We start from the raw sequence: 13,063 nt of genomic DNA, 5'->3' as shown, positions 1-13,063 counted from the left end.
TGGCAGAAAAAAGGGAATGAACAAAGGTAAAGGGATAAATCTGGATTTATTTCTGTGAAGTCTTCTATGCAGACTGAAACGGTGAGTACAGGTGCAACAGTCCAGGTTAACGTCAGGTAAACGTTTACAGGTGTGACAACCGAACACGGTGCGACAGGTTCAACAAGCAGTAGAGTCCACATCCAGTCCACATCAGATCAGGATCAACACGGTCCAGAGACCAAGATATCCAGGCAGGGTGAGCTGCATCAACCACCGACAGAGACTCGATGGTCCAGTTCAATAAAACTAATTTACAGCAATCAATAACGGTTTAAAGAAGCAACAGGTGTGACCAACAAAGAACCTGCTGCTGGACCAGTCTGAGCTAAAGTACCAAGAAGATCCAGTTCTCTGAGGACCACGGGCCAGATAAACACACTGTTGTCAGGGGCAACACGTTTGGTTGCTATAGGGATGTCAGTTCAAACGTCCAGTAACAGGTGAGACCCAATTTTATAGGATGGGGATGTGTCTGATTGGGTTGCCATGGTAACAGGTGAGACCAGATGTTACAGGATGGGAATGCGTCTGATTGGGTTGCCATGGTAACAGGTGTATCTGATCCTGAGGTTGGTGCTGGGGTGCAGCAGAGCTGAGAACAAGACTGGACTGGTCCTGCTGGTCCAGCAGAGAAAACCTGGTGAAAGCCTGAGAGTCACTGGACACACTAAACACCAGTTTGAACTGGAAACCAGTGGAAACCAGCCTGCAGAAAGATGCTGACTGCTGTGTAAATTCACCATTTTCTGGGTTAACTGATTAACCAGATAACCCAGCCGGATTATTAGTGACACAGAATTTATAAACATGTTGTTTCTGGAACAAAATGACACGATGTGGACGTAATGAAATGAAAAATAAAACTGTGTTTATGTCCAGAGGAAATTGGAATGTCGTAGGAATAATTCCAGTTCGTAGCAGAAGCTGGAGCTGCTGCTGGGTAACAAGCCCCCCCCCCCCCCCCCCCCCCCCCCCCCCCCCCCCAGCCTATTCTTCTCCAAATAAAATTCTGTTTTTATTTTTAATCCCTGTCAAAATGGTATAAATGTGTTTTATAGAAGAAAACCTGAAAAAAAAATCGAGTTAAAGGAAATTAATCCTTTATTTGCTTCAATTCATATCTAAACTCCCAGTTATAAGACTAAACAAGGATGAAATCCCATTTAAACCAGTGGATGACTGGCCAAACGGTGACAACAAAGTGTGATAAATGTATTAACTAGAATAACTGGGTTAACTACAACCTCCATTTTTATTAAACTTTTACTTAGTATTTATTGTTTCAGTCTGGAAATGTAATTAATTATTGAAGTAATTTAAACATGGTTCCTTTTAGGGACATTTGATTTTATTTTAACGACGATGAATGTTTAATTTACTGTTTATTGTTTATTTTTCCTGTTTTTATTTATTTTTAATAATTTTATTTATTCATTTTTTTAAATAAATTTGCTTATTTTCTAGGTTATTCTTTTTAGTGCTTTTAAAGATCCACAAAGCACATTGTGCTACATGTTATTGTATGAAAATAGCTTAATATATAAAGTTTGATTTGATGTGAACTGAGATAAGTGCATTAACTGGGATAACTGGTCTCTGCAGGCTGATTGTAAGGAGGGAAAATAAAAATGGTTTCAGTGATCAGATTATCTCTGACACTGTGTGTATGTGTGTGTGTGTGTGTGTGTGCTCATGGCAGCTACTTTTCAGTGTGAAGACCTGTAACTTGAGTCAACAGGTTTCCACAGGACATCGGTGAGAGACAGGAGGCAAAAGTAAATCAATAATTGCTGCATGATTTTAATATGCAATGGCCTGTCGGTGCATCTGGGGTCCTCAGAGAACATGGTCTGCATAAGAAAATGCTGCTTTCCTGAGTGAATTACAGTAAAAACAGCAGAGAAGTGAAATGTTTTCTGTGTTTGAGAGGAAAACATTGTGCTAACAATGATTCCATTCATCCATTTTTATCTTTCAGCCCTCATAAAGTCCAACAGGTTAAAGGCTGAAGTCAGTAATGCTCCGGATATCTGCACCGGCTCAGTTTCACATCCCGTCTTATCAAAGTGGGACATTTTTATAGCTTTTTATTAAAATGTTGTGTTAAATGCACATCAAATATTTCATCCAGTGTTGCTTCATCGTTTCAGTTCTTAGAATTTCTTTATGAACACATATGTGCATCAGAAACCAGACTTCTGGAAACAGAACTCCAGTTATCAGCTTAAAGGTTTTACTTGCTCCAAACTGTCATTTCACAGACGTGGAACAGCAGATTCTGGAGGGACGTGAGCGTTGATCCTGGAAACAGAGTAGACAGCAGGGGGCGCGGAGTGGCGATCCTGTTGCTGTTCATATGGATCCATTAATAAGAACCACTACTGGGCTGGGAAGGAATTTCAGTTTAGAAATAAACAACATGCAAAGAAAGGAAAGTGATGATGTGATTGATTGGGTTTCCCTTAAACGTCACAATTCTGGTATAAAAACAATATTTTCCTGTAAACAAACAAATTGTAGAAATCTGACAAAAATCTCAATGAAGGAAAAAAAATCCCCAAAACAAGGAAATATTCCAAGATAACCATTTTTAATAATTATATTTTTTAATTAAAAGGTTGTTTAGTTATGTGAAGGTCATAAACACAGAACTTATTAGAAGAACATGAACGCCTCATACTTGTTTTCAGTTCAATAAAATGTACATAGATTTGATATAAAAACAATCAGAATAACTTAAATATATTCATTTTATATACTTTTATTATTCCTAGCTAGGAGGTTCTTCTCTGCTGTTCATCCTAACTACACCTGGACCAGAACCAGACCCGATTCCTGGACCCAGTCTGGATCCACCTTCACACAACCTGTTTGATCTCTACACCACAACTCCCTGATTATGCAACACAGAGTAATGACTTTATAAATAACAGGATGATTCATTTACACCTAAAACTTTATCTTAATGAATTATTGGCTGGTTTTTACAACCAAAGCTACATTAAAAACTGTGTCCTACCTGCTGCTTTCTATCTGAGAAAACGCTTCCTATACTTTAAACCTCATGATGTGTCCATCGTGAGAACAGCGAACGGGATCATGAATACAGGAAACACTTAGCTTGTTAAATATCTGACAAAATATTTCTGTATCACCAAACCAAAAAACTCACGTTTCCTCACAGAAAGTTCAACTTCACCATTAAATTTACAGAACTTTCAATAAAGATGCCACTACCCACAATCCCCTCTGGTTCTGTTGCTCAGAGTACCACTGTCATTCCGTCAGAAACATCACCTGATCTCCCAGAGGCTCCGCCCACCCGCCACATTTACTAATCAGGCTTCTGATCAACTAACTTAGGATGGACGAGGTCCTGATTGACAGGACATCAACAGGTACCTGATCAAAAAGTTTCCCAAACAACAGGTATCCAATCAATTGGTTCTTCTTTAATAAATAACCTATTGACAGTTTGTCTAATATTAGAAAACCTATCAAGGGGTTAATCAATCACTGGGTATTCAATCAATTGGTTCCTCTTCAAAAGGGCGACAGGTAGCTGATCAATAGGTTCCCAGATCCATGGATATCCAGTTGACAGGTTTCCCTTTGGTACCTTGTCGACAAGCTATCCATGGTTACGGAGCTTATTGACAAGTACCTGATCAAAAGGTTCTCCAATCAATGGGCACGCACTTGACAAGTTTCCAATTAATGGTTTGGGTCAATGGCGTTCTTACCAGCAGGTACCTGATCACATATTCACATTTAGAGGAAACAGCTGTGTTGGAGCTCAGATTCCCAGCGAAGGCTTTTAGAACCACAAAAACGAGCTACAACAAGTACAAACCAGTTTAAAGTGTATGTGAAACTGGTCAGGATGATTGATAAGTCGTTGCACATATTCAGTGTGACGAACAGGAAACAATAAATTGTACAAGTTCACAGATATCAACCGAAACAAAGCAGTTTAACAGTTCGCTGCAGAGATCCTCTGGTTGCAGGAGGCTGGCGGCTGCAAGCGGAGCAAGGCGAGAACGTGTACGGGTTTGTATATGTGTGTGTATGTGTGTGTGTGTGTGTGTGTGTTTTCAGTATGTGTATGTATTTGCAGTGGGTAGTGCACTTCCAGGTGACAGATGGTGTTTGTTTTCAGTAAAAAAGGTGTGATTTTACATTAGTTGATTTTGTGCTTGTATTTTTATCATTATTGGGACCTCAGTTTAAATCATCATAACGGGGACACGTAATTTGTGAGGACATATGTTGGCTGTTTGGTGTCTTCTGTCACTGGGCAGCTTCAGGACTCAGTTTAAGGTTCAGATGAGAACCAGTATAATATCTGGGGTCCTCATAAGGATAGAAAACTGGGTTAGTTGGCACAGCGTGACCTGATGCCATCATGTTCTTCTTCCTGTCCATCTGTGTGATTAACGTGCGTGTAAGCATGATGTGTGTGTATGGGTGGCTCAGCAGCAGCAGTGGAGCTCGCTTGCCTCTCTATCTCTCTCTCTTTCAGACAACGGTGCTGACGGAAGGATCTGATAGGTTGAGCTGGCCGGTGATGTCAGTTGGATACGGCTACAGGTGGAGGGACAGAAACACAGAAGAAGAGAAGAAAAAAAAACATTATTTTTAAACATATTCAAGTTCTGACTGATTCTCTTTGATTTCATACTAAATCCCTGTTTTGTTTTCTGTGTTTATTTTAAGTCATTAGCAGTGGTGGAGGAAGCATTCAGAGGATAACTAACATAAACCTGAGACAATAAAAAAGGACTTGGGGCGAAAGTCACGTACAAACTGATGTAGGATGTTGTTGCAACAAGTCTGTTAAACTAAATACTAATGTTTGTTGAGACACCAACTAAAACCAGAGTTATGATCTAAAAAATTGCCTTTTTATGTAAATCATCATACGTTGCACACATTTGCTGCAGGACAAAACAGCAAAGACAGACAATCCTAAGAAAAATGCAAGAATTTGACGAGTCCTGATTGGAACAATGAGGAATTCAATGGCCTAAGTAGCATCTAATGCTAAAATCACAGGCTACCATATTAGTGACTAAATAATATGGGCTCTTATAACTGCAAGCAACATTAGGATCATGGTATCCCACATTAGTGGGTAATGCTAAGATAGTGGCATCCCACATTAGCATTCACTTATAAGACTGCAAGCTGCCACATTATTAGCAAAACACTAAGACTGCTGGCTCTCACATTAGCAGTTAAAGCTAAAACCATGGAATTGCACATTAGCAGCTAATGCTAAGACTGCAGGCTCTCACATTAGCAGGTTAAATTAATACTAAAGGCTTCTGCACTACAGCTCTATAACATCAAACGTAGGTTTTTGAAGAGGTGAAGTGAAGCTTGGTGGGCAGTTCCATGCTGTCGCCATCTTGGCAGTCACATGTGTCATCATTACCAGAAAAGACAAAAATGGGCAAAAAAGTGGAGCTGAGATTGGGGTTGTACACGTGGGGGTGGATGATTGACATCTAATGAACTCCAAACTGCCTTTAGCTAAGAGCTAACCATGCTAATGGGAGCTAACAGGCTAAAGGAGGCAGGCAGATTAAGCTAAGGTGCACTATTAGCTGGCGAAAATTTGTGGTTGCACTATGCTTTGCTTTCTTTCTTTTGGATATTGGATACCTGATTTCGAGAATAAATAACATCTAAGTGTATTCGCCCCCTCACAGTTGTCACAAATGAAACTTGACTTATTAAACCTGAAATATTTTTTGTACCAGACTGCAAACTTGTTTATTTCTGCTGTGAAGTTGCTCCTTTTAATATGGGAGTCTATGGGGATTGACATCCATTTGGAGCCTCTAATGCTTGAGGGGTGAACTGCCTTTTTGACAAGTTTAGAACTTTGTGAACTGCCACTTTTGGTTTTGCTTCTAACCACTGGAAGTTGCCACTTGGCTCCAACATTAGCAGCTAACGCTAAAGTCATTACCACCATGTTCAGCAAAGTGGATGTTTTATAACAGGAACCTATGTTATTATACACATACCTGCTTTCCTAGAAGTCTGATAATGGACTGAAAAATGTTAAATGTTTCTCAAATATCACATTTCAAATTGTTTGTAGACTCTTCAGATCAGATCATTACAGCTATCTGATTAATCCCAGATATTTATATAAACAGGCTCATTGTCCCCTCTGCAGACATGGCAAGGTTCTGAGGATCTGGTCCATTAGAGCCTCCATCCTGCAGGTTTTACCTGCTTCCTTCTTCAGTGGAGCAGATCTCTGACATGCCTGTAAAGGTGTTGTTTCCCATTGCTGTTATACCTTTATTTGATTTCAGATGTATGCCTTTAGCTGTGTAACTTCTTGGCGTTTTACTGGTCTGAGCTACTGTCCACCACTGCTAATGAGGCGGGACCACTCAGTCAGGGGGAGGGGGTGTTTTCAGCCTATAGTCAGTCGTGCTTGCAGAGGAGGACAGAGGCAGTGTGTGTGTAGTCTGGACACCATTCAAATCCACTGAGAGAGAAAAACACTCATATAGGAGATAAAGAGATGATCACAGAGAGACGAATCTGCTGCCACCACTCATCTTCTGATACTCTGAGAGGTTTTCCATTCCTAGAAAGAGTCGATTTGTCTTCATTCACATAGAAAAAACAACACGAGATATCTGGAGAAAGGAGGGGTGTAAATAGACAAACATCAGATTAAAAGGGACTAAAAATACCATCAGAGACGACTTTTCACATAGTCTTAGAGAAAAAAGCCTCGAGTCCTGCAGGAGGAAGAGCTGGAATAAAACCAGTTAGACCAGTTAGAGGAGCAAACGTGTCTCTGCCGGCTGGCCTGCGAGGACACTCTGAGATGAAGGGACAGAGAGGACAGGAGGAGGAGGAGGAGGAGACCAACAAACGGAGGACAAAGACAGACAGGACGAAGGACAGGACAAACCACACAGTCTGACCCTCTTCACTTCTCCTTTGCAAGAGGACAACGTGATCATGTGAAACTACAAGCTGAGCCTTGACCTGCCTGGACGCATCTTTCTGTCCTCTGTTTTTTTCCTCTCGTCCGTCTGTCCGTCTTTAGTAGGAAAGGTGAGCTGATGGAGGCTGACAGACGGACGGCCGAGGTGAGTCGGCAAGGAGATGATGGAGGTGGAAGTGGTAGAAGAGGACGAGAGAGGAGAGGGAAAAGCAAAGCATGGCCACGATGGAAGAACCAAAGATGGGGAGAAGGAGACGGACTGAGAAAGCATGGAGACAGAAGAGAAGGACAGAGGGAAGGAGGAGAGGTGGTCTTCATCTCCTTACCGTGGTGTCCCCTGTGGCCATACGCCGTTTGAGGTCGGAGCTTGAAGTGATGGACCTAAAAGAGGTTTTGGACTCGGGCTCTGCTCTACCACTTTTCCTATCCTAAAATAAATCATACGATAGGTGCACACACACATTAACACGCAGCAGAAACACGCACTCAGTGACACACGCCTGAGCAGCCTACACGCTGTCATGTGATGCTGTCATGTGACATGTGCAGCGTGCCAGCAGGAAGTTAAAGAGGAGCAGTGCACCATGGGGGACATGTTTCATACACACAGCATTGTTATGGTGCATACATGGTATGTTACATACATGGTATGTTACATACATGGTATGTTACATACATGGTATGTAACATGGTTACTTACAGGCAGGAGAACAACTCACGGTGAAGCAAAATATATTATTATCATACAGAATAAAAAACATGGCATGTACTTCACATTATGGCGTGGTAACATGTTTGGTAGCAGACATACAGAGCAGCTAACCAACATGTAAACGTTTATATGAGCACACATGAACAGCTGCGCGGTGTGTGACTGCTTCTTCTCAGACATGTAGTTTAAAGGCTTTAATGGGGTAGTAAAACACAGTACACCTATGTGTCATTTTGCATGATTCACAACCTAAAGTCAGCAGGAGGAAACACGGAAAGAACCGAAACATTTTACGTCGTCTCATCAGCTTTCAATTTCATGTGTAAATATTCATCTATGTTCATTTTGTCACGCTGTGACGTTTCCCAAAAACACTGGTAGGATTAAGACTTGATGTGGATGATTTAAACATGTTCTGTTAGTCTCTTCCAGATAAACGTGTAACATATTCTCTACATGTTAACAGGTTCTTACATAATGACAAGTTCTCAACATGTAACATGTTCTCTGTGTGTAACATGTTCTCTATGTGTAACATGTTCGCTACATGTTACATGTCATTTGTTATCATGGTATCTAGCTGTTAACATGTTTTCTACATGTAACTTGTTATGTATGTGTCACATGTGGATGTGTGTTATTGTGTCTTTACATGATGTCAATGTGCAACATCTTCCTTTACATGCAACAAGTTGTCTACATGGAGCATGTTCTCTACATGTAATGTGTTTTTTTATGTGTAATAAGTTCTCTACATGTTAACATGCTCCTATTGTGTAACATGTTACAGACGTGTTAACATTTCTTCATGTGAGGCATGTTTTCTGAGTTACATGTAGCATTCTCGAGATCTTAATATGTTGTCTACATGCTCTCTAAATGTTGATGAGCATTCTTTGTGTGATGCTTTTGTGTGTAACATATTTTTATACACCTTTACATTTTCCTATGTGTAATGTGCTCTCTACAAGTTTTCTTTGTGTAATAGGTTCTGTACATGTCAATGAGTTTTCTATGCCTAACATCTTCTGTACATGTTAACATGCTTTCTATGTGTAACATGTTTTTTTTTCATGTAAACATGACTTAGGTTCAGATTTACAGAATCAGTCTGTTTATAGGATTCATATCTGGTTTCATTTTCTTAGTAATGACACTGACACTGGTTCTGGTCAATGGCTGCTATTGGACTGGTACTGTTATTACACAGGTACTGGTAATAGCACTGGTGCTTTTAATGGTATTTGTAGTGGTAATGGTACTGGTACTTTTAATGGTATTTGTAGTGGTAATGGTACTGGTACTTTTAATGGTATTTGTAGTGGTAATGGTACTGGTACTTTTAATGGTATTTGTAGTGGTAATGGTACTGGTACTTTTAATGGTATTTGTAGTGGTAATGGTACTGGTACTTTTAATGGTATTTGTAGTGGTAATGGTACTGGTACTTTTAATGGTATTTGTAGTGGTAATGGTACTGGTACTTTTAATGGTATTTGTAGGGGTAATGGTACTGGTACTTTTAATGGTATTTATAGTGGTAATGGTACTGGTACTTTTAATGGTATTTGTGGTACTTTTAATGGTATTTGTAGTGGTAATGGTACTGGTACTTTTAATGGTATTTGTAGTGGTAATGGTACTGGTACTTTTATTGGTATTTGTAGTGGTAATGGTACTGGTACTTTTATTGGTATTTGTAGTGGTAATGGTACTGGTACTTTTAATGGTATTTGTAGTGGTAATGGTACTGGTACTTTTATTGGTATTTGTAGTGGTAATGGTACTGGTACTTTTAATGGTATTTGTAGTGGTAATGGTACTGGTACTTTTATTGGTATTTGTAGTGGTAATGGTACTGGTACTTTTATTGGTATTTGTAGTGGTAATGGTACTGGTACTTTTATTGGTATTTGTAGTGGTAATGGTACTGGTACTTTTAATGGTATTTGTAGTGGTAATGGTACTGGTACTTTTATTGGTATTTGTAGTGGTAATGGTACTGGTACTTTTAATGGTATTTGTACTAGTGCTGGCTCTGGTCTGCCAGGAGTCCTGAAATAGGACTTGATTATTCTGGAATGTTGTAGGTCTGGCATGTAGAAAGGTTCATTAAATGAGACAAAAACACAAAATATTTTATTTTAAATTATTTGCCATCTCAGCTTTTACTGACTGGTTTTGGCTCAAATGTTTTAGATACAGGTGCATATTTTACTGTAGCGGATGGTAAAGACTGTAAACTAAGTTTGTAATGTTCAATACATGCGTGTGTGTCTGTGTGTGTGTGTGTCACATGATTTCTAAGACTGGAGAATCTCCATCAGGGAACCAGTTCACAGGACCACTTTGCCGGGTTTACATCCACCTGTCCAGTGAACTTGTCCCACCACAACCTGTGTAACTGAGAATTATCCTTCCTTGTCCTTGCCAGGATAGTCCACTAGACTCGGTACGACAAGGACTGGGTTCAGATGAGGGCTAGAATAGTCCACTAGACTCAGTATGACTAGGGACTGGGTTCAGATGAGGGCTAGAATAGTCCACTAGACTCGGTACGACTAGGGACTGGGTTCAGATGAGGGCTAGAATAGTCCACTAGACTCAGTACGACTAGGGACTGGGTTCAGATGAGGGCTAGAATAGTCCACTAGACTCGGTACAACAAGGGACTGGGTTCAGATGAGGGCTAGAATAGTCCACTAGACTCGGTACGACAAGGGACTAGGTTCAGATGAGGGCTAGAATAGTCCACTAGACTCAGTACGACAAGGGACTGGGTTCAGATGAGGGCTAGAATAGTCCACTAGACTCAGTACGACTAGGGACTGGGTTCAGATGAGGGCTGGAATAGTCCACTAGACTCGGTACGACTAGGGACTGGGTTCAGATGAGGGCTAGAATAGTCCATTAGACTCGGTACGACAAGGGACTAGGTTCAGATGAGGGCTAGAATAGTCCACTAGACTCGGTACGACAAGGGACTAGGTTCAGATGAGGGCTAGAATAGTCCACTAGACTCGGTACGACAAGGGACTGGGTTCAGATGAGGGCTAGAATAGTCCACTAGACTCAGTATGACTAGGGACTGGGTTCAGATGAGGGCTAGAATAGTCCACTAGACTCGATATGACTAGGGACTGGGTTCAGATGAGGGCTAGAATAGTCCACTAGACTCGATATGACTAGGGACTGGGTTCAGATGAGGGCTAGAATAGTCCACTAGACTCGGTACGACAAGGGACTGGGTTCAGATGAGGGCTAGAATAGTCCACTAGACTCAGTACGACTAGGGACTGGGTTCAGATGAGGGCTAGAATAGTCCACTAGACTCGATATGACTAGGGACTGGGTTCACTTGTGGGCCAGTGTAGTTGGTTGGACTGGTCTGGTGCATTAAGCATTACTAAACAAGATGTCATAACAATAAACAAAGAAGAAAATTGATAAATGCAGAACTTGTGTTTTCATCGGAGAAAAACTTGGATCTGTATCAGATCCTATTGGTCAGGGTTGATCAGGTTTTTATCAGAACCTTTACAGACATTTGTCCCGGTTATCATCATACATGCAGATATGTTTTGGTTGTATCTTCCCACAATGCCTTGTGTCTGGGTCCACTTCCTGTATTTAGTTCCCCTGGAGAGAAATAACCCCCATGTTTGTAGGTGGACCAGAGTTCACTTCTTTAGACCACTTCAGAGTTCAGTTGTGTTCACACATCCACCACCTGGTACTGGCCCTGCTATTGGTGGTTGTACTGGTCCTCCTACTCGTAGAGGTACTGGTGGTACTGGTAGTATTACTGGTGGTACTACTTGTACTAGAACTGATAGTGGTGGTAGTACTATTGATAGCACTGGTGGTAGTGCTGCTACTTGTTCTGGCGGTGGTGGTGGTGGTACTGTTCATAGTACTGGTAGTGCTACTGTTACTGGTGGTAGTACTGGTGGTGTTACTGCTACTGGTACTAATGGCAGTACTCATGGTGTTACTGGCATTGGTACTGGTGGTGCCACTGCTTGCGATATTGGTGGTAGTACTGGTGGTGGTACTGCATAGGCACTAGTAGTGGTACTTATGGTAGTTGGTACTGGTTATGGTGGTGGTCCTCATGGTGGTACTGGTATTGGTACTGGTGGTGATACTGCTACTGGTAATGGTGGTCGTCCTCATGGTGGTACTGGTATTGATACTGGTGGTGGTACTGCTATTGGTAATGGTGGTGGTACTCATGGTGGTACTGGTATTGGTACTGGTGTTGGTACTGCTACTGGTAATGGTGGTGATTCTCATGGTGGTACTGGTGGTGTGCTGGTGTAGTGGTGGCTGTGGTAATGGTGTTGGTACGCTCGTGGTGGGTTTTCTGTAAACGGAAGTCAGATTTCACGGTTCCATTGCTAAAGTGAAGCGACTCCTTCCTATTTATGAGATGATGTTTCAGTAAAACAGGAGTTTGGTTTTGTTTTACAGCCCACAAACACACAGCAGAAGGTAAACAACAACAACAACAACAACAACGTGAGACCCAAACACAGAATGACAACAGGAAAACAGTCAGTTAATGTTTCCTGTGGGGGGAGAAGGGGAAGGAACAGGGTGGAGGGAAACAAAGATGACAAAGGCCTGTCCGGAGCAGTGATGATGCCACTTCTGATCATTATACCAACAATCTGCTGCTATAATGCCATCTCTCCTGGAGTGGGGGGTAAACAGTAAACAGAAGGGAGAGGGGGTGTGGCATTTGAGGATCACATGGTGTCTGACATCATCATCAGTTCAATCTCTGACCCATCACAGTGAGCGGTCTTCTGTTTTTCTGGCAGTCAACAAACCCCGCCCAACAGGAACACAGCATCAACAAAAAAATAACAAGCAGCAGCAGAACTTTCACACTGTCTGAGCTTCAGAAACAAACTGTTGGAGGAAAAACTATGTAGACATAGTATGAATCTGAACATTTAACATGGCTGATTTTAACCCTTAAACCTCCCTTTAGACCTCCCCAAGGTTTATCTCCTCTACCATCAGGAGGGGGAGTGTATACCTCTGAGATGGATATCTGACCCATTAGGTGATTGATGAAAATTTTCCAGGCACTTATATCTCATCCAGGAGGTTTACAAGCACCACAAAGTATTGCATTTTATTTAGAGACTCTATGTGGTAAGTCCTTATTAATCAATGATAACACCATTATTTATCACATTTTCATCCTAAAAAGATCACCATCACCATGTGACTAAGAGACTTCGCCTGGATTTGATGATGAAGACACTTCTTGTCAGACTTTCCACCAATCAGAGAGCTTAAAGGGACGGCAATGT

General features: G+C 41.3%; 1 protein-coding gene across 1 annotated transcript in view; it reads right to left on the bottom strand.

The window, feature by feature from the left end:
* Nucleotides 1-4,560: 4,560 nt before the first annotated feature.
* The window catches only part of grin1b (glutamate receptor, ionotropic, N-methyl D-aspartate 1b), a gene marked incomplete at both ends in the record, with an annotated part of 63,812 nt that continues 55,309 nt past the window's right edge, over nt 4,561-13,063 (bottom strand). The window contains 2 exons of the mRNA XM_079251744.1: nt 4,561-4,626; nt 7,351-7,452. Coding sequence (XP_079107870.1) covers nt 4,561-4,626; nt 7,351-7,452 — 168 coding nt within the window. The remainder of the gene's footprint in view (nt 4,627-7,350; nt 7,453-13,063) is intronic.

Source organism: Telmatherina bonti (genome assembly GCF_933228915.1).
Source record: "Telmatherina bonti genome assembly, chromosome: 13".
Taxonomy (NCBI): domain Eukaryota; kingdom Metazoa; phylum Chordata; class Actinopteri; order Atheriniformes; family Telmatherinidae; genus Telmatherina; species Telmatherina bonti.
This window is presented reverse-complemented; position numbering and strand designations above follow the sequence as displayed.